The sequence below is a fragment of the Pseudoliparis swirei genome, chromosome 22 (genome assembly GCF_029220125.1).
Source record: "Pseudoliparis swirei isolate HS2019 ecotype Mariana Trench chromosome 22, NWPU_hadal_v1, whole genome shotgun sequence".
Taxonomy (NCBI): domain Eukaryota; kingdom Metazoa; phylum Chordata; class Actinopteri; order Perciformes; family Liparidae; genus Pseudoliparis; species Pseudoliparis swirei.
In genome coordinates this window covers 14,744,335-14,768,454 of record NC_079409.1, presented here as the reverse complement: position 1 = coordinate 14,768,454, position 24,120 = coordinate 14,744,335, and the positions used below count along the sequence as shown (strand labels likewise).

At 41.2% G+C, this 24,120-nt stretch overlaps 2 protein-coding genes across 2 annotated transcripts; both read left to right on the top strand.

The window, feature by feature from the left end:
* Nucleotides 1-1,866: 1,866 nt before the first annotated feature.
* tnfrsf1a (tumor necrosis factor receptor superfamily, member 1a) lies at nucleotides 1,867-8,658 on the top strand. Its single transcript, XM_056445137.1, has 10 exons — nucleotides 1,867-2,012; nucleotides 3,712-3,809; nucleotides 3,909-4,017; nucleotides 4,138-4,263; nucleotides 4,347-4,505; nucleotides 4,634-4,712; nucleotides 5,476-5,531; nucleotides 6,321-6,493; nucleotides 6,900-7,020; nucleotides 7,130-8,658. The coding sequence occupies exons 1-10, from the start codon at nucleotides 1,943-1,945 to the stop codon at nucleotides 7,426-7,428; spliced, it is 1,290 nt and encodes a 429-aa protein (XP_056301112.1). The 5' UTR covers nucleotides 1,867-1,942; the 3' UTR covers nucleotides 7,429-8,658.
* Nucleotides 8,659-10,043: 1,385 nt separating this feature from the next.
* On the top strand, nucleotides 10,044-23,272 carry plekhg6 (pleckstrin homology domain containing, family G (with RhoGef domain) member 6). The gene is made up of 15 exons (XM_056444759.1): nucleotides 10,044-10,114; nucleotides 10,956-11,160; nucleotides 12,506-12,640; nucleotides 12,875-13,012; nucleotides 13,747-13,842; nucleotides 13,973-14,023; nucleotides 14,291-14,440; nucleotides 16,074-16,184; nucleotides 17,048-17,197; nucleotides 17,905-18,039; nucleotides 18,138-18,257; nucleotides 18,351-18,483; nucleotides 18,576-18,691; nucleotides 19,145-20,598; nucleotides 21,821-23,272. The coding sequence occupies exons 1-15, from the start codon at nucleotides 10,044-10,046 to the stop codon at nucleotides 21,999-22,001; spliced, it is 3,246 nt and encodes a 1,081-aa protein (XP_056300734.1). The 3' UTR covers nucleotides 22,002-23,272.
* The last annotated feature ends 848 nt before the right edge of the window (nucleotides 23,273-24,120 follow it).

Sequence of the window (24,120 nt, the reverse complement as noted above, 5' to 3'; positions counted from 1 at the left end):
ATGTCGCCCTCATGTCATTCCAGATCCTGTCATCCTCACCTGATTGTCCATCGTTCCCTTCACCTGGTCCTCATCCCATCTCACCTGCAGCCCATTCCCTCATTAGTCCCTCACTACTTAGGGCCCTTCACCTGCACCTGTCCTCTGACAGATTGTCTTGTGTTTTTCTGACCAAGCCCGTCAAAGTTCTGTGGTGCGTTACCGTGTCTCCGCCTGTTCTGTTCCGATACTCTAGAAAAGGATTATTATTTGTTACCTCTATCTCGTGAGTCGTGCTTTGGGTCCCTCGTTATCGCTCTGTGACAATATACCTTTGTGAATGATCTGATGTGCTTGCCTTCATATGTAGTGGCTTGCACCATATTACTGTTTGAATTACTCCTAACTGCTTCCCCTGTGGGAGCTCTGTCCACTGAACGGTCAATAAACCAAGTGATGAGCGTTTGAGGAAGTCTTCTATTCCCCATACATGTAAGTGTGAGACTTTCTGGTGTCTTCAGTTGATTAGTGATGACCAGCTAATCTGCATTTGTGTGAAGATATTTCCCAAACACTTATTTTTATTCACCACCAGTGTCTTTAAAAAAAACATCCACATCAGAAACACCCTAATCACAAACTGAATTAGACGCTGAGTGGCAGCCGTTCCCACGTGCAACATTCAGTTGTCATGTGACGCTCGTCTCACAACACGCGACCTCCTGTCAACTGTGAAACGGGGCCTCGGGTGAGGAGGCAGTATCATAAAGGGGCTGCCTCTAAAACACAAAGTACAGGGATGACTGGAAGAGAGATGACTGAGCGTTACAACCGGTCGGAAGTGACTGAGAACAAACCTGGTCAAGCTTATCTAGAGGTTTCAGTATTGGCTTGACCGAAAGGACGAATACATTTGAGTAGAACTTGTCAGGAACATGTTGAGGTAGTATACTGAAGAAGAAAAAAACTTGTTTTTTATTTTCGTACTTGTTTTGAAACACAAAATCCACATGCAGCTTCGTCCTCACAGGTGGTATGAAACTCATCAGTTTGCATGTGCATGTACAAAAACACATATTTAAAGTGTCTGTATACTATGTGGGCCATTTAGTTTTTGACAGAGTGCATGAGACTGCCAGAGAGACAGAAATGAAGACACTTTTTTGTTTGCTCATTGAAAAGGAAGGATGTGGTTGTTCTGAGGAAGCTCTTGTCTTGCTCTGCTGACTGAATTCTTACATGCAGACTAGTGTAAGTCACGTGAGCCGACACTGCTGAAGTACCAGCATACTTCAAATACAGGGCCCACAATTACAGTAAAACTAATACTTACTTCATTGTCTGCACTTACTCTATATGAAAATGGGAATTCTCACCATGTGTCTTTAATGTATCCTCCTTAGTATATTAAATCTTCTTAATTAAACAATGCTTTAAAATGCCATTTCTTAAAATTCACGAGTTTGAAGTGATTATTGTAGCCCCTAATAATTGGGGATTTATAAGAACATATTGTACAGACCTATGAATGTGTTAGCAATGCATGCTGTTGGTTTACTTGCTCAAAAGGAAACAGTGTCAACGTTAAATTAGAACTTTATTAAGTATGAGTTCTAACTGCAAAAAATATATTAAGATTATTTTCAAAAGAATTCAGGGTTCATTTAAGGTCAACATGCAACATTAATGGATAAGATCAATGACGAGCACTCATTATGCATGAACGTAACCGTCTGCCAGTGAGTCACCTGCAGACTGATGGGCGGGCCTGTCTGCACGTGGAGCCAATGGGTGAGCGTGTTTGGGCCCGGAGAAGTCTCACCGTACAATTCCTTGAAATGGTCACGTGACGCAGCTGTTTCCCGTCTGAGTCCGCCCCCAGTCGCTCGTGCTCAGTCGAGAGGGGCAGCGGTCGCTCTTCCCTCGAAACAATAAATAAATAAACATAGTTGTGTTCAATTTAATGAACATTCATGTCGAGGTATGGCCCCGGAGTGAAAGAGATACCCCTCGGTGCGACAGTGGTGGTCCAGGTAAGTGGTGAAGTGCGTGTCAGTCCGCGGGAAGTAGACCGCAGATAGACCCTCTGGTGGGCGTTGTGTGGTCAGTAAAACCGAAACCAGCGAGACGGGCAAGAAAAAAACTTCGTAGATTTAGTTCTCACGCACTTCAACATTATCTACTCACATGCAATTTGTCGGATTGACTTTTATAAGTTTTCAAGTGAATCGGTAAATCACTGCGACCGGGAAGTGAGGCGCGAAGCTGCCGACAAGTGGCTCTAAATATGCAACAGTCGTTTTTTTAATTCTATTGTCTGGAGACCAATAAATTCTTTTTTCTTCACTAACTTTTGTAGGCCTACATATTCAATAAACTAGCCTGACTTTAGTTTTGTAATGTTTGTTAAATCCCCTTCAATAACTCACAAAGTGTTATTTCTAGCAGAGGAAAATCTGCATTTAACATTTTTAAAGAGTCTGCCAAGAACTTTCCTTTGTTTTCAAATAAGTTATATGATAATATGTCTTATTTAAACAAAATAAAATGCAGTGCATTTTGCTTTTGATCCAGATATGAATCAGCAGTTGTTGCTTATCTCTTTGCAGATGGTTTTGGTTTGTCTGATTATGTGTTGAGAAAACCACCTAAAAGTTCTGTTTTCATATTAACTATGTATTTGTCATAGAGTAGTGCCTTTGTTGTTGATCCTGACGAATAATAAACGCCTCAAATGAAATTTCCTTGACCACCATCAGAGATGGATGACTCAAAACCTCAGCAGTTGAATCAAAAACAACAAAAAACATGCTGGTTAGATAGATGTATGTGGAAAAACTCTTTTTAGGAAACGTGTTGGAAATATTTAGAGAAAATGGTTTGTAGTAATTTGTAAACAGTAAATGGGAATAAGCACCACTAAAGCACATCAAACACTGACATTTAAGGCCCTTGTTGTCCTTGTGTGCCAACAATGGGCCCTAGCAGGATTATCTGCACATGATTGTATTTAGATTTATTATTCAATACAACTTTGCTCGAATAAGAAACCGTGCATTAGCTTTGTAAAACATCAATAGTTAGTAACATGTCATGATAATAATGAATGCATATTTTCTCGTTTCTGTTCTCCTATGAGAGGGAATTGAATATATTTTAGTTGTGGACAAAACAAGACATTTGAGGATGTCATCTTGGGCTTTGGAAAAGGTTGATCAATATTTTAAACTAAATTTAACAGATTAATTAACAATGTAAACGCTCGCTATTTGCAGCCCTAACTGTTTGTACATACATTTTTTTAACATTTCTGTCCCAGAGATGCCACCTCTGAGTCGGTTAGTCAGATAATCTGTTGTTTTGGTTTTATTCAACAGTGATTTCTTTTGTGAATTAGTGTTTTTTAATGCTTTTTTCATGGTGAATAACTTATTTCTCAAAAACTTATGAGCACGTCTCTGGTAAACACGAGATTGAAAGTAGAGCTTTTGTGTGATTCTTTGTGGAGACGCCTGACGTGTTCATCGACAGCCCGAGCTGACCATGTTTACACGTCAGGGAATACAACGGGAAAGACATTCAATTATTTGTTTGAATGAATAGTGTAGGGCCCAGAGCATGCCGTCTGTCCGTCACTCAGCTAAATGGACTCTGTAATACCCAAGACCTGTGAGTTATAGCACTGGCTGTTCGAGTTGTTTTAAAGTTGGCTTTCCTTTCATGTCTCTTCAGATGGATTGAGCCAAACCTGTAAGATAATGGAGGGAGCTGGACACAGGGGAAGATGGGAAAAAACAAACCCTGTTGGCACAACACTGCTGCTCCTCATGGTGAGAACATCTTAAGTGACTCACTAAATACACAAACAACTTCCCTGTGACGGACAAACAGCTTTTCCATGTATATTCATTGTATGTTGTGTGTTGCAGTGCATGTTCATCCCCACTCTGACGTTGTTAGAGCCTTCAGAGGAGCAGATGTGTCCACATGGGGACTATCCCACTGAAAAGGGAATCTGTTGCAACAGATGCTCTCCAGGTACTGTGTGGCCTTCAGCACAATGCGCAGGATTCAACACACAGGCAGAGACTTCTTCTTCTACTGTCACATCCATTCTGCAAAGTAGCTGTGTTTACATGTGACGGCCGTGTCTTCCAGGTTTTAAGCTTGTCGAGAAGTGTAATGCTACGGGTCAGAGAAGTACCTGCACACCCTGTCCGGCAGGACAATACACAGACCAGATGAACTTCTTCCCCAACTGTCTAAGTTGCAGGCGCTGCAAAGGTACGGCAACATGGCCTTCTTGTTCTGGTCAGCGTGGCGTTAGGTTATGGTTCGCTTTGTCCACCTTTTCAACTTCTCTGCAGCATCGAAGCATGAAGTGGAGGTATCACCATGTAAAAGACCGCAAAACGCAGTGTGTCACTGTGAGGCCGGTTATTACAAGTCTCACATCGACTCGGAAACATACGAGTGTCACAGATGTACACAATGTGGACAGGACAAGGAAAAGGAAAAGGAAACATGTGAGTCTTAACACCTGGTAATGTTATACGAGACCTGAGTTATCCCCATGCAAAATAATTTTCTGTATTCATTCTGTGGCTCAAGTATTTCCTCAGTCTAGTTTAAATATAATGTTTCTTGTGCACAGGTACAGCAGAGAAGAACACCGTGTGTCAATGTACAGAGAACTACTACCAAGCCAAGGGCAAGTGTAAACCCTGCAACAAGTGAGTATATATGAATGAGTGTATATGAGCTTGTGTACAGTCATTGGTCCCATCCTGCTATTTGGGATGCTCTTATTTAGACTTCTTATGGGGAAGTTGGTTTGTTGAATTGAAACTTGCGGCTCACTTCCGCCTTTGTTAAATCTTTCCATTTGTTGGCAACAAAAGAGAGAAGTTACGACACACTGCAACTGGGTGACTGGTGTTTAAACATTTACTAAACATGTCGGGCCTCTGTGTTACCCAATGTATGCCTGGTTCACTGAGACAGGACCCCGTAGTCTTGTCGTCCTACGGTAGATTTTTAAAAATATCTTTTAAACTTTTCCATGGTAAAAGGCTCACAAAGGCATTAGAAAAGGTAATTATTAGTGAAATATAAAAGTGGCAGCCTAGAAACTCTAATCAGGTTCATCCCTTCAAAGTCTTTCGTTCAGTGAGGAATGGGTCCAGTTAGTATTCGTGGAGTAAATTGTAAAGTAGGTGGACAGACAAAGATATTTCTCTCTGTTAAAAGAGGAAATGGTAGTGGAGCCCAGAGGAACCACAATCCTTAGCTACTCTCTTAGCTTCACTTTTCTTTCAACTGGTACCAGTTTTCAGTGGAGTATCACCTGTGAAACCATATTTATCGTATTAATATTCAATTGTTTGAACTCTGGCTGTGTTGAAAAAGGCCTGTCAGTGTTTGTGGGAATTACTTCCTCTTAAGACGTGCTACTTCCCCCTTCATGTTGTAAAATGTCCTCTCTTTTCCTCACAGTTGTACCGCTGAGTGCAAACATCACTGCTCAGACCCCTCTTCTCTGAATACAATAGGTGAGCTCTTGTGACAGGGACGTGATTATCTGACCAGCTTTTCGGAAGCGTTAATACACTGGCACTATGAATTATACAAGACCTGGTTTTATTCTGTGTTTTCTATGATGTTCAATGAACTACAGCTGCACTGTCGTGACGTTGTTATCCAGGTGTTGGAACAGCTGTCTGACATGAACATCGGCTCACTGTCTTATGGACCAACCAGATGGTTTTATCTTTTTTTTAAATCTACATTTTATATTAATTAATGTTAATACTAAGTTAAAATGTTTTGTCTCTAAATATTTAAGGGCAATTAATCATACCAATTAATCATACACGGCCTGTTTAGCCAAATCATATAAGCAAATACCTTTTGAATTAAGTACATATTTTGTGCAAAAGAGTGTGCAGATGTGTGCACACGCTGTGTGTGTATATGGAAGAGAGCATTTGTTATAGAGCAAGTACACACATACACAACTTTGCATAACGGCCACTTCTTTGTGCAGTTTCAGTCGGCACCTTCAGACCCGTAACGCTACAGCTAGCTACTGTAGCCAGGAAGATAATTCTATCAATATAGGCAAATGTGTCAGTTTGAGCAGAAACTCAATTTAACTCGAATCATGTTCAACTCCTCGGTCCAGGCAGCCTCTTTGTCGATCACTTCTATTTATAGATGTGGGTTCTTTGTTTTGTTTCATTGCAGCAGAATGTCGTTCAGTCTGAAAACGTGATTGTTTTTTTAACGTGCATCCATCTTCATGTCTTCTTCCCTATGTGCCTCTTCGGATCCTTATGCAGCTCCTAAAATTGATGAACATCTTATCAACATAATTGCTGGAGTTGTAGTTGTTACTGTAGTCTCGCTAATGCTGGTGGTCCTCATCACCCACGTGGCCACAAAACGGTCTACGAAGAAGAAGTTGCTGAAACTCACCACCCAACCATCGGACGTCTCCCCGGACTCATGCGAGGTACACCGATCCAACAGTCTGTGGTTCTCAGTGTTGTAGTCAAGATTCCTCTTCCCCTATGTTATTGTCGTATACTTCATATGTGTGTGTTTGTATCAGTGTTCCATGAGAAATGTCTTGAGAAAATAAAAGTTTGGGTATTTTTTGTCTGAGCGATCACCGTAATGATGATAACAAACACATCGACGCACAGAGAGTTGAGCGGTACCCTTGCCGACATGGCCGTCTTGAAGTCAAACCCAGAGTTATTTTTGTCTGAGATCGAGACTGGTTCGAGTAAACTGGGTCGGTTCCGATGAATGGCTGAGACCCTCAAAGTGTTTCTTGTGAACAACACTGGTGGCTACTTTTTCTCTGCTGGATGTGCGCCGTTGACAGCCACTTTTAATCTGCCCTTGTCTCATAGCAAGTCCTGGTTCACAGTGAGGAACCTTCAGTGGACATGAGTGTTTGGGCTGTTCCCCAAAGTCATGCCAGTGAACAGGAGTCATCCAATCTGCCCGACTGTGTCCCCCTGGAAATCAGGAGTGAGTGTATTTTATACTTTACATAGCAGCAGGATACAGGAATCTATTGTACTAACCTGTATTTCTCCCCTTCAACACCCCCCCCCCTCCCTCTCCTTCCCTCCTGCAGTCCCTGACCTGATCTACACTGTGCTGGATCTGGTTCCCGTGCCGCAGGTGAAGCGGCTGGTGCGTTCTCTCGGCGTGAAGGATACAGAGATCGAACAAGCCGAGACGGATCACCGGTCCTGCCGCGAGGCTAACTACCAGATGCTGAGGCTGTGGGCCGAGAGAGGGCCACGTGCCGGTGGAGGAGGTCGAGGCAGAATGCTGCACTGGCCCTTGTTGCACGAGTTGTTGGACAAACTGAGACTGATGCACTTGGGCCAAGCAGCCGAGGAGCTGGAGACAAAGTTCGGCATTCAGTAACTCTGCAACGTGTGCCAACCAAAAAGCTTATGAGACCAAGTATTGTTCCCTGTGGAGACTCACGGGCGGCCTCAAAGCGGACAACTGACACCGCGCTACCACCAGCAGTTTTATTTCACTCTACCTCTCCATTCGCTCGCCGAGAAGACGGGATCAAACTACTGAGAGTGCCGGATCAGATGATTCAGTGGGAGAGTCACAGAGAAGTTCAGCTTACAAATTGACAGAAAAACTTTTAGCCATTTTGTTTTTTAAAGGAATGACAGCTTATTGACTTTGTTGTGCAGAGTTAGATGTGAAGATCGATACCACTCCCATTTCTGTAAATGTGAAATTACAACCAGCAGCTGGGAAACTTATCTTATCACAAAGACCAGAAACACAAAAACACTTTGCCTGGCTTAGTCCAAAGGAAACGACGTCTGGCGACCAACACCCTCAAAGCTCACTCACTGGTGGTCTGGTTTAATCTGAAGTGGGTCGATTCTGTAACCGGACTATTTCTCGTCCGCGAACAGCAACCCCCTGGAGTTTTTGCTGATTGCCTGGCAACCGCTCATCTGGCTCACTCTCCCCAGGAAACTAAAAAATGTTTCACTCAAAACTTCAAACTATTATATCAAGACGTCCATCACCCTGCAGAGTTGCATGCTGGAACTATTTCTTGTCTGGGTTCAGAGAGTTATTGAGGTGTAGGTGTCTTTGGAAATATGGGGGAAATAAAAGGTCTTTTATGATTTAATTCTGGACTGAATGAACATTGCAAACATTTTGTTTTCTGTTTTGTGCAAAATCAAATTCTGATTAAGTCCGTGCCATAAAACAAATCAATAGTAGTTACTTGTTACATTGTTGAAACATTTCTAGTCTTGAAAAGCTTGAATAGGAACAATTTAAAAACCAGGGAAGTTGGTAGTTCCTGTCGACCAGAGTCACTTCACACAGGCTGTTACAGCCTCACTTGCATACCTTTAAGCCCCATCATACAAGCATTATTCATCAGTCAGAGAACAGACCACGCCTTGTCTCGCTCTGCTTTAGTAATACGTGTCTCTGCCTGCAGATTGAGATATGAATACGTCACACAGAGAAAGAGTGAGGATGTGTTATTCCACTGTACTTTTATCCTGTATGAAACTGTATTACAGAACAATTTAGTGAGTGCACAGTCAAGTATAACATATATTGTGTTGATATCTGGACCTTAAATAAATGTGTCTTTCTACCGCTGCCTGTGTATCTGAATTGTGCCTTTTTGCAGCCATTTATAGGCTGAGAGTGAATGTTTGTGGCTATAGAACCAGTTTGAAAGCATTTTAATGAGGTAGTAATTGTGTATTTAACCTCAGGCAGACAGTCAGTCAACATTCCAGATTGAAGCTTTACAAATCTAATCTCATTTTCAATTGATATATATTTAAATACCTTTTATTTAACCTGGTTTAACCGTATCTCTTTTTCTTCTTTCTTCCCTGTCGCTACATTCTTTTCGCTTGTCCACTTCCCAACAACTCGCCTCTTCTTCCCTGCAAACACTGCTCAGCTTTCCATTTTACTGCGCTATCAAACAAAACCAACAAACCAACTGCTGCTTCAAGACCTCTGTCCCCATCCTTAAAATGAGTTCCTCCTGTTGGCTAAGAGTGATCAATGCGCCTGATTGACATGAAACCACAGAAGATCATCCTCAAAGAAATCGTTCACCACCTTCGCTCCACTGAGCGCTCCGGCCTGCGACACATCAGCCCTGAGCACTGATTTGTCGGCTGCAGAATCCAGTAGTTCCCGTTGGGCCAGTTGCAGGTAAAAGGACGAGAGGGAGGGGCCGCACCAGGCTGAGAGAAAGAGGAGGAGAAAGTAAATAGAAACCAAAGATGACTGTCTGAAACAAAATGGATCCAACCAAGCCCAGGTACAGTATCATTTTAGTTCATAAAATCCAAAGTTTGTGTGAGACAGTGAGTGTAATAATATTCTTGAGGATGAATTTACTTGACGTCTTCACTGTAGTAAATCACTTTGACGTTGGAGCTGCTGTGTTGATCTACAGATTGTACTTTTGGCTCTTGTTTTGTTTTGACTGAGGCTATAAAACCAGGAAGCCTGTTTTCACGGACTCATTATTAACCTTTGAATGGGTCTATGTCGTGTAATTGCAAAATAATTACTTTAATCTTTATTGTGTTACTGCGGGATACAGACGGATTGTTCACCGGTATGACACTGATGAAAGCACTGGCGTCAGTCCTTTGATGTTTGACAGGATCGCATTAGTGCACCTGTCTGCAGTGAGAGAGTGTTTGCTTATAGACCAACTTCTAAAAAAACGGTTTAATTATTGTGAATACCAGCTACAGCAGGATGCCCCCTCTGCACTCACATAGGCAGCCTGATTAAGCAGCAGTGTCTTACAATGACACTTCTCTATTGGCTACATCAGTAAATGGTGAAATAATTCATTCAGATGCAGCAGAGCACATTGTGATGATGTTGGATAAGTGTGAACTAATCAGACGGGTCCTGGAGCTCCACTCCGACCTGCCTGGCTGTGTAACTTGAGCTGCAGCCGTGTGAAGCTGCTGGTGTCTTCTTAAATTAGCATCACTGTCGGTGGGATGCAACAGTATGGCACATATGTCTGTGTCTTTGGCAGCCCGGTTACCAGCCAGGCTGCTGGCAGCTTCTGGTGAGTCCACGAGGGTCTCAGGAGAAACGCGAGTCAACGCCTACATCACTTTCACATCAAGGAAGACCGAGTTTCTTGCTTTCTTGGCTCCTAAACTCTTGAATAGTTTCCCTCTTACTATTAGAGCATCAAATTCACTGAAATTGTAATAATATATTTTCAAGACTCTCTTTCTGCTCTTCTACTTTGTTGCTCTTGTGTTTGTTTGATACTTAATGGTTTTATTTTCAAATATGTTGTAAGTTGTGTTAGTGTTATTTACTAGTAATATTTAAGATATCATGATAATAATAATAATATAATTGTGCAATAAAACATTTGGCCACGAAGCTGAAAATACCCTACCGATAAATATTGTCAAGCAATTGAATATCTAAAGGTTTCATTGTTTTAGTTACATTTGCTGATATTGAACTCATCCATGAATGCTTTAATAACCATGTTCCTCGTGTGCGGAGTGAAGAACTGAAAAGTTCACTTCTGTAAATATGCATTTCTCTTTTTCTGTTCGGGGATTATATGAAGCTCAAACTGAATCATCACCGGGATCTTTCCGAACTCAAGTGGAAGAAGTTTTTAAGTGGAAACCATGTAGTCATGAATGATCTGGTGGACAATTCAGCTTTTGTTGCCATCAGTGTTTGTTTACCTAGAATTTATAATGCTCTCAACCCCTTTAAGAAAGTATAAGTAACCCTTTAAAATAATAACTAACCACACAATGTCCTTACATGCAGTCGTACACTCTGTATGCCTTTCTTGCAAAGTCTTTTATTGTAACAAACTGTTCTCCTAACACACCTTAGTTTGGCAATTAGTAACCCTGTGTGTTTATCCTCAGCCTTTCCTCAAAGGCTCAGCATGTAGCCGGTGGGGGAAACGAATCCCCGATGGGAGAGCCATCGGCCCCACAGCGAGACAGTGTGGACGGGGAGAGGCAGAAGCACACCGATTCAGATGTTGACGGGACGACAGCAGCTGCAGAGATAAACCACCACCACAGGGGGTCAGCAGACAAACACAAGTTCAATACGTTTGGCTACCAGGCAAGTGAAATGGGACAGATGTGTGAGGCAGCCTGCTGCACAGACATCACCAGTAACTTATTTACTCAAGTTCACTTCTGAATTCTTAACGTGTATTGTACTTGTGTGTTTCCTTTTTATGGATGGATGTAGGGTTTCCGGTTAGGCTACTTTATACATCTATAATATACATCTACTTTACTTTTCAGAAAAGGAAGTGTGGCACTTTTACAGCACTTCCTTTATCTTATCTCTTACTGATGCATTGTTTAGTGAAAACAAACTCTCATGAAGTCATTATCTTCTGGGGAAAGTTCTAAAAACAATTTTTGTATTAGCCCCTATACACGTGTTTTAAATCAACTAAACGACTGTTCATTTTATTTCAATATACACTCAAAAACAGGTTAAAGAATTCTCTGCACTGCAAAATAGTTTAATTCTGACTCAGTTATAGGCATTACTGCCTATATAAGATTAAGGGTTTTCCGGATTAAAAAGCACAAAACCCGAAAACAAAAATTATGCTTACAAATGAATCAATCAGTGATTACATTCCTACAGGGTTCGTGGGGTCATTGAAAACCTGGAAAAGTCATGGAATTTTAAAATGCTTATTTCCAGTCCTGGAAAAGTCATGAACAAAATTAAATCCCCAAAAATTAGGAAAAGTCAGCTAGAGCAGCTAGAAGCTCGAGCAGTCGTCAACGTGTTGAAGCAAATGGCTGACGTCATTCTATTTGACCAACGCCTGAACCACTATTTATAGTCCAAATAGATGGATTTGCACATAAGGGACAATAGTTTGATTAAAATAATAAACATTTATATAAATGTGTATAAGAATTGGTCATTTAAGGTATACTGTATGCTTTGGAACTGTCATTGTTTGTTAAATACTAGATGTTCTCACCTTTTCAGATATACACCGAGATTTCACAAAACTTTCGGTCCATTCTGTTTAAAGTCATTGAAAAGTCATGAAAAGTCATGGAAATCCATTGGTCGAAATGTGTATGAACCCTCTTCCTATGACATATATGAGACTATGAAAGGGGCCATTTGGCACAAGTACTTGTACTTTTGATGCTTGATAACACTTTTGTCCTTTTACTAAAGTACGTTTTGCAGGCCGTTTACTACACATTAAGAATTAAATGTCTAAGTGCTTAAAATAAGTAGGACATTCAGAGTAAATGTGTGTTACAGTGTCACTGAGTTCTGCTCAGCTATAAAACACACATCATGGATACAGATGCCTATAGTCCAAATTTGTCTCTTGCTCACTTTCTTTCTTATCTTATGATTGTGTGTTGAAATAATCGTGGACATGCACAACCTTGAAAATTTTATTTTCCCTCTCCAGAGGCGGACAAAGCAGAAGATCGTGACTTACTTAACAACAGTGAATAAGGGGCCGTCTGCAGGCGCCAAACCCAGAGCTGCACTGAGGCAGGTCCTGTTCAGCCAGGGAGGCCCTGAGAAGAACCCGGCCTCTGAGGTATTCTGTTGTGTCCTGCTCATCACACTGCATGGTGACATGCTTAGACACAGATTAAGAATTCCTCTAACGACCAAACACTCAAACACACAGAATAAAACAACTGCAGCACATATAGAGTTCTGCTCCGTTGGCATTACTTGAAATGTAACATCTTACTGTACACATTCACAATACCTGTTAAGGGTCATATCATTAATTTTTTTTCTCTCCTTGACTTGAACAACCTCTCAGCAGCAAGGTCAGCTGGGGATGTTGAAGCAGGATCTGGAGACCTTTGCTGTCCCACTCAATCTTAAGTGGAGGTGGAAGGAGGAAAGTCAGGGAACTACGCTAGAGAATAACTGGACAGACATAGTGGACTCTCATTCGGTACGTAAAACATTACTCATCAACATTTTGAGCTTCTCTCAATTTGAATAAATCCCATGAAAAGAGCAACTCCGACAAGGAGTCGATTCATCTAACAACTGATGCATGCAGTTTATTTCTCTGTGCCATGGAGCTCGACTGTTGTGCAAGGCGACCGTGGGTCAGTGGGTAGCAGGTCCATCTTTCAATCGGGGGGTTGGCGGTTCAATCCCCGCCCTAGTTGATGTGTCCTTGAGCAAGACACTTAACCCTGAATTGCTCGCTGTAGCTGTTCTACTGTGAATGTAACATGATTGTAAGTCATGAAATGAATGAACACACACATTAATGAGACACACTTTAATGTGTCTCATTAATGTGTGTGTTCATTCATTTCTTCCTTTCCATTTCTTCCATTCCTTCACAGACACAGGCACTGTAGTCTATTAAAGTCGATCCCACACATAAACTGTTTGATTAGTATTTGCTAAGCTTTGCTAAAGTACATTTGTAATCAACGGTTTTTAAAGATGTATGTCTATTCTATGAATGAGTAGGCCAAGCTGAGGAAGTTGAGAGATTATCTTTGTTCTCTTCATTGGATTTGTGGGCAATGACAAATATGTGGACCGTATAATTCTCCTGATATTACTGTAAAATACCTGCTCAGTATGTACATTTGACACATTCTTGAAGCATCTGTCAGAATCATCTCCTTTCCCTCCTTTTCTCCTTCGACTTGTTTGAATGATCAGACGATGTCTAAGATGCAGAGACACCAACAAGAGGTGCTGTGGGAGTTCGTCCATACCGAGCTCACCTACATCAACAAACTAATTATCATCACAGACGTAATGTGTCGCCTTCCACCTGCTGTCACAGTGTCATTGAAATGAAGTATTTCTATTAACATACAATGTGTCAGAGCTGAAAAGGGATTTTCCACAGGATGTTTACCAAAGCTGTGTCTCCTTCTCACAGTTGGTTATTGCAGCTCTTGTCAACCTGCACCAGCATGGATTTCTCCTGGAGGTCAGTCTCCAGAGCACACAGCCTCATCTAAACTGTCAACGCACATGATCTGCAGGCCTATATTGTATTCTATGTATTCTACCACTGTTCTGCATACCACTGACATACATTGATAGTCACAACGAGAACATCTGCTCTTGCTGACACAACACACACGTGGAAAATGTAGCAGCGCAACAGATTTCCATTGAGAGGAAGGAAAATATGACAAAGCAGGGGTGTTTACCACTCTGATGTGATACTTGTCTTTCCTTTCTCCTGTGACAGGTGACCCCTGAACTGCTTTTCTCTGACCTTCCCTCCATCCTCACCGCACACCAGCTGTTCTGGCAGGAGGTGATTTATCCCATGTTAGAAGAAGTCCGGAGCACAGGCCATCCCTTTGACCCCACGGCGTTAGAGGCTGGTTGCCTGCAGGTGAGAACTCACTGTTTGCAAGATACATTACAAACACATTGAGTGGTGTGTTTCTGCCTGTCAGTCGTACATTTACTCAAGTAGTTTACCTACACTCGGTATTGTGTTGAGGTATTCAGATTCTCTCTACGACATTTCACAGAGAAATACTGAACTTTTTTAATTCGCAGTTATTTTGTTCAGGTAAATTATAAAATGATCCAACAGCACATACGGGAATAAATGACTAGTGAAAGGATTATTATACGTATTTAAACAAGGTCTGGTATCAAGGATGAAATAAACATTTTCATTCTCTCCATTATATAAATATCATACACTTCAACAAAAGGTATTTCTCCGGCCATTTTTTCGTTTAGTTTAGTTTAGTTTATTTCGATCAGCAATAATATACAAAAATCAAAATTTCAACAAAAGAAGAAAGTGGCTGACCGAAAGGGTCAAGGCTGAAGCTATCAAGCTTATAAGTGCCATAACCTATGATTTCACGAAAAAACTTATTTCAGAGAACCATATACATATACCCATATATATATATACACTACCGTTCAAAAGTTTGGGGTCACTTAGAAATGTCTTTATTTTTCAAAGAAAATCACTGTTTTTTCAATAAAGATAACATTAATCAAAAATACACACTATACATTGTTAATGTGGTAAATTACTATTCTAGGTGGAAACGTCTGGTTTCTCATGAAATATCTCCATAGGTGTATAGAGGCCCATTTCCATCAACTATCACTCCAGTGTTCTAATGGTACATTGTGTTTGCTAATCGCCTTCGAAGACTAATATCTGATTCGAAAACCCTTGTGCAATTATGTTAGCACAGCTGAAAACAGTTATGCTGGTGATATAAGCTATACAACTGGCCTTCCTTTGAGCTTGAAGTTTGTAGAACAAAATTAATACTTCAAATATTAATCATTATTTCTAACCTTGTCAATGTCTTGACTATATGTTCTATTCAATTTTCAATTCATTTGATAAATAAAAGTGAGTTTTCATGGAAGACACCAAATTGTCTGGATGACCCCAAACTTTTGAACGGTAGTGTATATACATAAACATATATACATATACACATGCACATACATAAATACACACACATACATACACATACACCACACACACACATAAATACACACACATACATATTTACATAAAACAATAAACCAAAAAAACAAAAAACTAGTCCCCATTAACCGTTACTTATGATGCTTCGTCAAAGCTGTTACATCTGTACTTCACCAGAGTCATGTCTTTAAATTGTTTCTTGAATATATACATAATATATATATCGTTAAACATGCCTTTCAAGCCACAGTACCAGTGTGCTTACATAAGCTAGTACCAACCAATTTCAACCAATATTGACATCCATCCATCCATCAATCAGCAACAAGGGAGGCGTGTGTGGAGCAACAGTCCTCTGTCTCCTTATCAGCTACATTATAAGACAGACCACTTTATAGAGGCCCAATCAAATGCTAAGGATTTTATTAAAATGCATCACAGTACAGAAAAATGCTGTAACTTCCGTTTCACTGGGACCGTAAATAGAAAATGTAATGTTGTTTTTTAATCATTTTCTTTACATTGTCATTAATCATCCTTTTCTTTTTGTCCGAAGTTCCACGAGCGCTTCTCCTCCTATCAGCATTACTGTTGGGAGGAGGAAAATAATCTGGAGTTCACACGCAGGCAGATGGAGGGCAACCCACATTTCCTCACTTATGTTCAGGTACAGGAAGCAGCAGACGGCAAATACGTTCAACATGCGCACAAATACTCATGCATGTGAGGATGAAAACAACCTCATACGGCCTTACTTACTCTCCCACACAAACCCTGTTATTGCCTCTGAGTATGCTTGAATGTAATTAAATGGAATGACTTACTGTTCTATTGTTAATGGTGACACTTTGTGGGCTGTGATGTTTTCATAACCCTGTGGGTGACCTGTCATAATCAGCTCCTGATGGGCAAGCCCTTGTGAAAACTCTCCACAATATTAACTGTGGAAAGATGAGTTTTTAAAGTCTAACCTTCAAATAGTTTTGAGAAGCACAAACAAAAAAGGTTTGAAACATAAAAAAACTAGAATGGGCACTCGGTAGAGCGCATACCTTCGCATATCACAAGATTGGGCATTGAATTATGAACATTTTGGCATTAGTTGCATGCCAATTGGATACAAATTGACCGCGCTATGGTAAAAAGAAGATGTTGACCTTTTCATGACCTTGACCTTTGACCCGATCGATCCCAAAATCTAATCAAATGGTCCCCGGATAATAACCAATCATCCCACCACATTTCATGCGATTCGGTTTAATACTTTTTGAGTTCTGCGAGTAACACGCATACAAATAAATAAATAAATACACGGCGATCAAAACATTACCTTCCGCATTTTCAATGCGAAGGTAATAAAACCAAAATACTGTTGCGAGACACTATTCAGGTTACTGTATGATGCCTGTTTGAACTAACCCTTTAAATACACTTCCGTAATGTATTAAAGCCACTATGTGATAAAAAAAACAAAAAACAGTTTCAATCTGAAGCACTGACTTGAGGGCAATGTTCTTCTGTTCCTTCCAGTGGGTGGAGACTCACCCCCAGTGTGAGCGGATGCGGCTCGGAGACATGCAGGCCAAACCCCATCAGAGGATCACAAAGTATCCTCTGCTTCTTAAGGCCGTGCTGAAAACCACCCAGGACCCTAATGTCCAGCACACACTCAGAGGCATGGTACTAACTGCTTCTTGTTCAACATTTTTCCCTAACTGTATCTCTAGAGTTATAGCCACAAACCCCATTTCAAAGGTCATCTTATCTTAAAATACAGGTTTTAGGAGAAGTTCTCATATTTCTCTTTCAATACAGATTTTTGAAAATAACCGGAGCTTATCTTTCCATCTTATTAATGTCTTGGAAACGATGATATGGAGGGGAATGGCTGCTATTTTTGGTAACTTTTTTCAATTGTAAACGCTATATTTGAACCCAAATGGAATATGGGTTGAGAAGAATTCCACAGTAATATATTCATCATGTAATCGTTAAAGGAAAAAGTCAGCATATGTGATAAGTGGCAACACTTCTGACTTTTAGAGGATATCATAACCTGATACAGAAGTATTGAGAACATTGTGAGGAGATGTTTCAGAATCTGACAAGGTTGACAAGATGTCTTCTGCAAAAAGGCCTCACTTCTGTTACTTTAATATCAGATGTTACACTTATCAGTTCAGAGCGAGCATCTAGGCAAAGTAATCACTATTTATTGTGGTGAACAAGATTTGAACATGATTATCAAAAATCCCTTGGGTAAAATGTTCTTGCTAAATCTTTAACATCTTCTTACTTCAATTTAGGAATGAAATAGGCACAACGTATTGTGTTTTCTGCAGAACAACAAAACTCCCACCAACCATCTTCTTCTTTCTCCTCTCTAGATAGCCAGTGTAAACGTTTTTTTGGAGAGCATCAATGACCACCTGAAGCTCCAAGATGAGCAACTCGCTCTCAATATTTCTGCTCAGAGGGTGGAGGGATATGAGGTGGAGTGCATAAATGAAGATATTGACATGGTAAAATAGGACTGTTTCCTTTCTCTAACAATATTGAACATTAGAGATTTCTGCCAAAATAAACTGATATTCCCTCTAAAATCGTGTGCAACCGACAGCATGTCCGAGAGATTTGTCAGTTTGACCTAACGTGCCCCATCAGAGGAGTGGGTCCTGAAGTCGTACGCATGCTTCTGCTGGAGGAGAACCTGAAGATTCGGGAGAGAAAAGACAGCAAGGTGAGCAGAGCCAGTGTGCTCGATTACTGTTAATCCACTTTTTCTCTGGTCGCTGTTTTTCTACTTTCTCATGTTTCCTCACACATGGTGCAGCTCGAGGTGGTGGCACTACTTTTCTCAGATGTCCTTCTAATGACCAAAGTCCAGAAGAAAGGAGAGCGGCTGAAGGTAGTTCGACCTCCTCTGGCCCTCGACAGAACTTATTGCATCGCACTGAAAGATGGCTGTGAGTAACTTTTCTTCATGGACAAACAGACAGCTGGATCCTGGATGAATATATTATAGATCCCATTATCATTCCTCTTCCTCCTCTCTCAGGTTCATTTGTTCTCGTGGAGGTAGGTGAGCTTCGGAGTGCTATAAATGTCTACATATTTGCAGCCAGTACCTCAGGGAGCTGCTCTAAATGGGTCTCCACCATCCACCAGGCAAAGGTAAGCAATTACGTCTCTGATTAAATCTTTTAAAATGCTAGAAGTCCAATTTAACTTGCTGCCATGCGAGCAGCATCTAAGGTCAACTGTGTTGGTTTATCAGTCACTTTGGTCCAGACAAAAGCAACTATTGGATGGAGGTTCACAGGCATCCATGGCTCCTAAAATATAATTCTGAAATACTTTGGTGATCCCTTGACTTTTTCTCTAGCACCACCAGGACTTTCATATTTTTGATTTTGAGTGAAATGTCTGTTATGACTGTTATGTTACGGTGAACATTAAACCTGCAAAACATCAGCAATCATATCATTATGTGAGCATACAGCATTATGTTAGCATCTAGCTCTGTGTCTAAGAACAGCCTCACAGAGCCAATGGCATGGCTGTAGTAGAGTATTAGTCTTGTTTTATGAAACAGAATTGTGTATAATTTGTGTATTTTGTCGTCAGGAAACACTGTGGACCCAGAGACAGACTGAGAGTAACAGACAACTGGAAAATTGGAAAATCCGGCAGCTGGATGGCAAACATGTCACAGAAGCCAAGATGGATGATATGGAGAGCGAAGAACAGCCTCTTACGCAATCAAGACGAGAGACTTTTGTGGATGAACTTACTGATGAACTTATTATCCCCCAATCAATAAATGGGATGTTGGCGTCAAAAGAAGCAGAGGAACAGTATCAACCTCCAGATGGGGAAACCACAACAAATCCTGTCTTAACTTGTTGGCAATCCCAGCCCAATGTCAATAAGCGTTTCCTAGTGCATAAGGCTGGTTGGCAACAAGCAGTCAATGGATATGAATGGATAGAAATGGAAGCGAGAGGAGAAATCATCGGGTTCCACAGAGAGGAAGAGGATAAAGGGGGGCAGAGAGGGTGGAACCACAGGGCACAATCTGCCCCACATCTGGACACTCTCTATCGTGGTATTGCAGCTGAGCCATTACAATACAATACTGCTGGACCACAGGCTGTCTTGTATCCAGATGTTGACTATCCAAGGGAAGAAGAAAGTACTATACACCTTCCTGACCAACCAGCAATATTCAGGGAGGAGCCTGAATCTTTAGGACAAACACAAGAGGAAGCTATATCAACCAATAGGGACTCAGATTCCCAGTCTTTGGACCAGGACTCCAGAAGAAATTCCGACTGCAGCCAGTCTGGAGACATCCAGACATCTCCAGAGGCTTGGGGTTGCTCCAAACGTTTGAAGTCACCCGGTTTACGGAGGAGGAGGCCAAACAACACCCAGCAGGGCCCCTCTTCTCAGATGGCTCAGCAGTTCTTCCGGGACTCAGGGCAGACAAACAGCTTTTCTTTCTCCAACTCAGATAGCCACATGAAGAGCAACTCTCTTCCATCTGGGTCAGAGTCACACCGAGTGCTCAAGCTGGGCTCCTTGAAGCATAGCCAAGGGATGTTTTTTAACATTCACGATAGACTCTCTCCAGACCCCCAAACATTGTCTGAATCAGAGCTTCCTGATCCTAACGTCTCTAACAGAGTGAAACCCCAAAGAAGGGCCTCTATTCCGAACATCATCAATGAAGGAGGCCACGGACTTGGCCTCCACACCAGTAGTCCGTACACGTTACCCCAAGCAGAGGATGCACCTTTTCCAAAACCAGACAGAGAACACTCAGCTCTGGAGAGTCTTCTGGAAAGAGCCAAAGAGCGGGATGGATTCAAAAGAGACAGGAATGTGAGGATGGCCAATTTGAGTTCAAGGAATCCTCCTTCCCCCTCGTTTTCCACCACACCTTCACCATCGCACATGGATGGAGAAACAGGATGGGAGGAGGAGGAGGTGGAGCTGATAAGACACCGAGCCCTCACAGTGAGTCGAGGATGGAAGGAGCAGCTGGTGGACGGAGATGACGATGACAAGAGGAACAGGTCAGTTTGACATTGTCTTTTACATTCACATGCTTTTTTGTTTTGACAATATTAACATATTATTGAGGTCATTTTTAATCGTGAAGGAAAAAGTTTCCTTTGCACAGTGACAACAAAAGAGACACAATATAGATCAGTCACAACAAATGACATTAAATATGTACAATACAAACAAAAATACAAACCATCACATTTCCAAGAAAGAAAATGCGTTGGAATGCTAACATTTTAAATTTTGAATCTGAAATATAAAGGACAATAGCTGAACAAAGCTGAGAATAGCTGAAAACAACTGAAAATTCCAAAAAGGAAAACTTCCTGCTGAAAGCGTTGAAGCCCAAAAACATTGACATGAACTGCTGAACATCCTTGCAGTGGAAATGCATAACTGGAAAAGAAAAGCTAAAAAAAAAGATATGAATCACAATCAAAGAAATAGGAGAGGGAAAACATCAGACAGAGAGAAAAAGAGATACATAAATAAATTGAGAGATAGGCGAGAAAGTTTTGATGATGTGGCTACTACCAAGAGGTGTTTTTATGTGTATTTATATACTGTATATATATATATATATATATATATCTTCCATGTCACCTCTCCTTCCTTGTCTAGCTTCCTTCCTACCTTTCCTTCCTTCCTTGTCTCCTTTCCTTCCTTTCTTACGTCTAGCTTAACTTCCTCCCTTTCCTTTCTCCCTTCCTTCCTTGCCTCCTTTCCTTTCTTTCTTACCTCCTTTCCTTCCTACCTTTCATTCCTTGCCTCCTTCCTTTCCTACCTTCCTTTACTCATTTCCTTCCTTCCTTGTGTCTTTCCCTTCCTTTGCTACCTTCCTTGCCTCCTTTCCTTCCTTTACTCATTGTCTTTCTTCTTTTCCTCCTTTCATTCAAATTAATTGATTGTATTAGCTGAAAGTATGTAAAGTGTTTAAAGTTGAACATTTTCTCCATAGGATCTAATAAATTAAAAAAACATAAAAAAAATTAAAAATACAAACATTTGAAAAGTTAGAAATATGAAAGGATATACCTCTCATGTCCTGAAGAAGCTGATTTTTAAAATATTTTAATGGTTTCTGAACCTGAATATATGAAGGAATAGAAAAGGTACAAAAGAGGTACTCTTGAAGGACGCGTTAACCTGAAAACATAGTGGGTACATGCACAGTTAATGTTGTAAAATAATTAATTTGGACCTTCTGTTTCCATCTCTCATTTACTTTAGTGTTTTCTTCACTGACGGAGTAAATGTGGACTGGTCAGGTTGGTGCTTAGATGATGACGAAGTCCTGGATCATGTACAGCCTGGAGATGAAGGGTTTCTGGAGGGCATCAGCCGATCTTTGGCCTCCTGGGATATCCCTGGACTTTCAGAGCAAGACGACAGGGAGTATAGTCAGGTGTAGTTTTGAAGCTGCACATCAGCCTTGCCCTCACTGAGTGGATCCGAAACGATACTTTCAATCACCAAGCAACTGTTATGCTAAATTTAAAATTCAGTCCATGAATGTGAACTACAGAGGGACAAATTAACAAGGACGGTAGGCGGCATTTCTGTCGTGAAAAGCTGAAGCGTCCAAAAGACAAAAAACAAACATCTTTCTAGCAATTTGGCAAGATTCCAGTTTTCCATTGACACAAATGTCTTCAGTCTAAATTGTTGCCCATAATGATTCTGGAATTAAAGCAGTGATGTAGCCTTTTTTTCTTATAATAAAGATATTTTAATGTAAATATAATTCAACATTATTTTTATACATGACTGTATATAACATTTACATCAGAAATATTTTTTCCATTTCATTGAAGTGTAAATTACAGATTGTATACAATGTAATGGGGTCGGGTCTGCTGCCCCTGCGACCCGACCCCGGACTAAGCGGATGAGAATGGATGGATGGATGAACTGAGTTACTGTTGTCATAATATAACCTCCTTAGTCACCCATATACTCAGTGAAACACTTTAATTACATGTTGAAATGTAGTCTAGTCAAATAAATATCCATACAACTGATTCTCGAGCCCTGTGGTCTAAGACTACACTTTGGAATTTTAACCGCAACAACAAAAAAAGCTCTCCGGCCAGATAATATAGTCGACATCTGAGCATAGAAAGAGTGGAACATTATAAAAGCATTTTCCATTAACTTTGTTGGACAGCGAATATTCAAAGTCCAACTCCTCTCGTCCCACCTGCTCTCTGTGTTGTGGTCAAAACATAAAGTAATGCTTCATTCGGAAAAACAAAGTCAAGAAAATGTTATCTCATACATATTTATGCCCATCTTAATTATTGTTAAAGTGGATCTAGATACAGGTTATTAGTGAATGTAGGAAACATTAAACACTATTTTCAGTAACGGTGACAATGAAAATATTATGGCCTTCAATGTTTATGTCAAAAAAGTAGCAGGACACTTCAGGGAATCGAACCCCATCCCAGTAAACCAGGAGTACCATTACCAGTGTCTTTTGCTTTTTGAGGCTACATCGGAGGTAAAGTGTGTGTGTGTGTGTGTGTGTGTGTTTGTGTGTCAGAAATCTCAAGGACTGCATTGTTTCAGCAGTTTGAATATTTCAGTTTGGTCATGGAAATTTGGTTTAAAGTCATGTAAATCCATTGGTTAAAATGTGTAAGAACCCTGTGACATATTACAGCTAATTTCTGACACAGATCTAACGAGTCTTGAGTTTTATTTGTGTGAGTATTTTTTATTATTATATAATGATTGGTTTATAAGCGAAGGAGTTCAAGTATCTCGGGGTCTTGTTCACGAGTGAGGGTAAGATGGAGCGGGAGATCGACAGGCGGATCGGTGCAGCTGCAGCAGTAAAACAGGCGCTGTACCGGTCTGTCTTGGTGAAGAGAGAGCTGAGCCGAAAGGCGAAGCTTTCAATTTACTGGTCGGTCTACGTTCCAATCCTCACCTATGGTCATGAACTTTGGGTAGTGACCGAAAGAACGAGGTCGCGAATACAAGCGGCCGAAATGAGTTTCCTCCGTAGGGTGGCCGGGCTCAGCCTGAGAGATAGGGTACGGAGCTCGGACATCAGGAGGGAGCTTGGAGTCGAGCCGCTACTCCTTCGCATCGAAAGGAGTCAGCTGAGGTGGTTCGGGCATCTGATTCGGATGCCTCCTGGACGCCTCCCGTTAGAGGTTTTCCAGGCACGTCCTACTGGGAGGAGACCCCGGGAAGACCCAGGATACGCTGGAGGGATTATATCTCCCGGCTGGCCTGGGAACGCCTCGGGATCCCCCAGAATGAGCTGGAAAGTGTCGCGGGCGAGAGGGAAGTCTGGGTCAATCTGCTGGGTCTGCTGCCCCCGCGACCCGACCCCGGAATAAGCGGATGAGAATGGATGGATGGATGGTTTATAAATAATAGCAGCTAAAATTGTTCACATGTTGATGGAATTACAATCCTGGCATGCTACATCTGGTTTTCTTGAGTGATTCTGAGCGTCACTACTTTTACAACGACCTGGTCTCCATGTTTCTAACAGATGAAGCAAAACGGGGAAA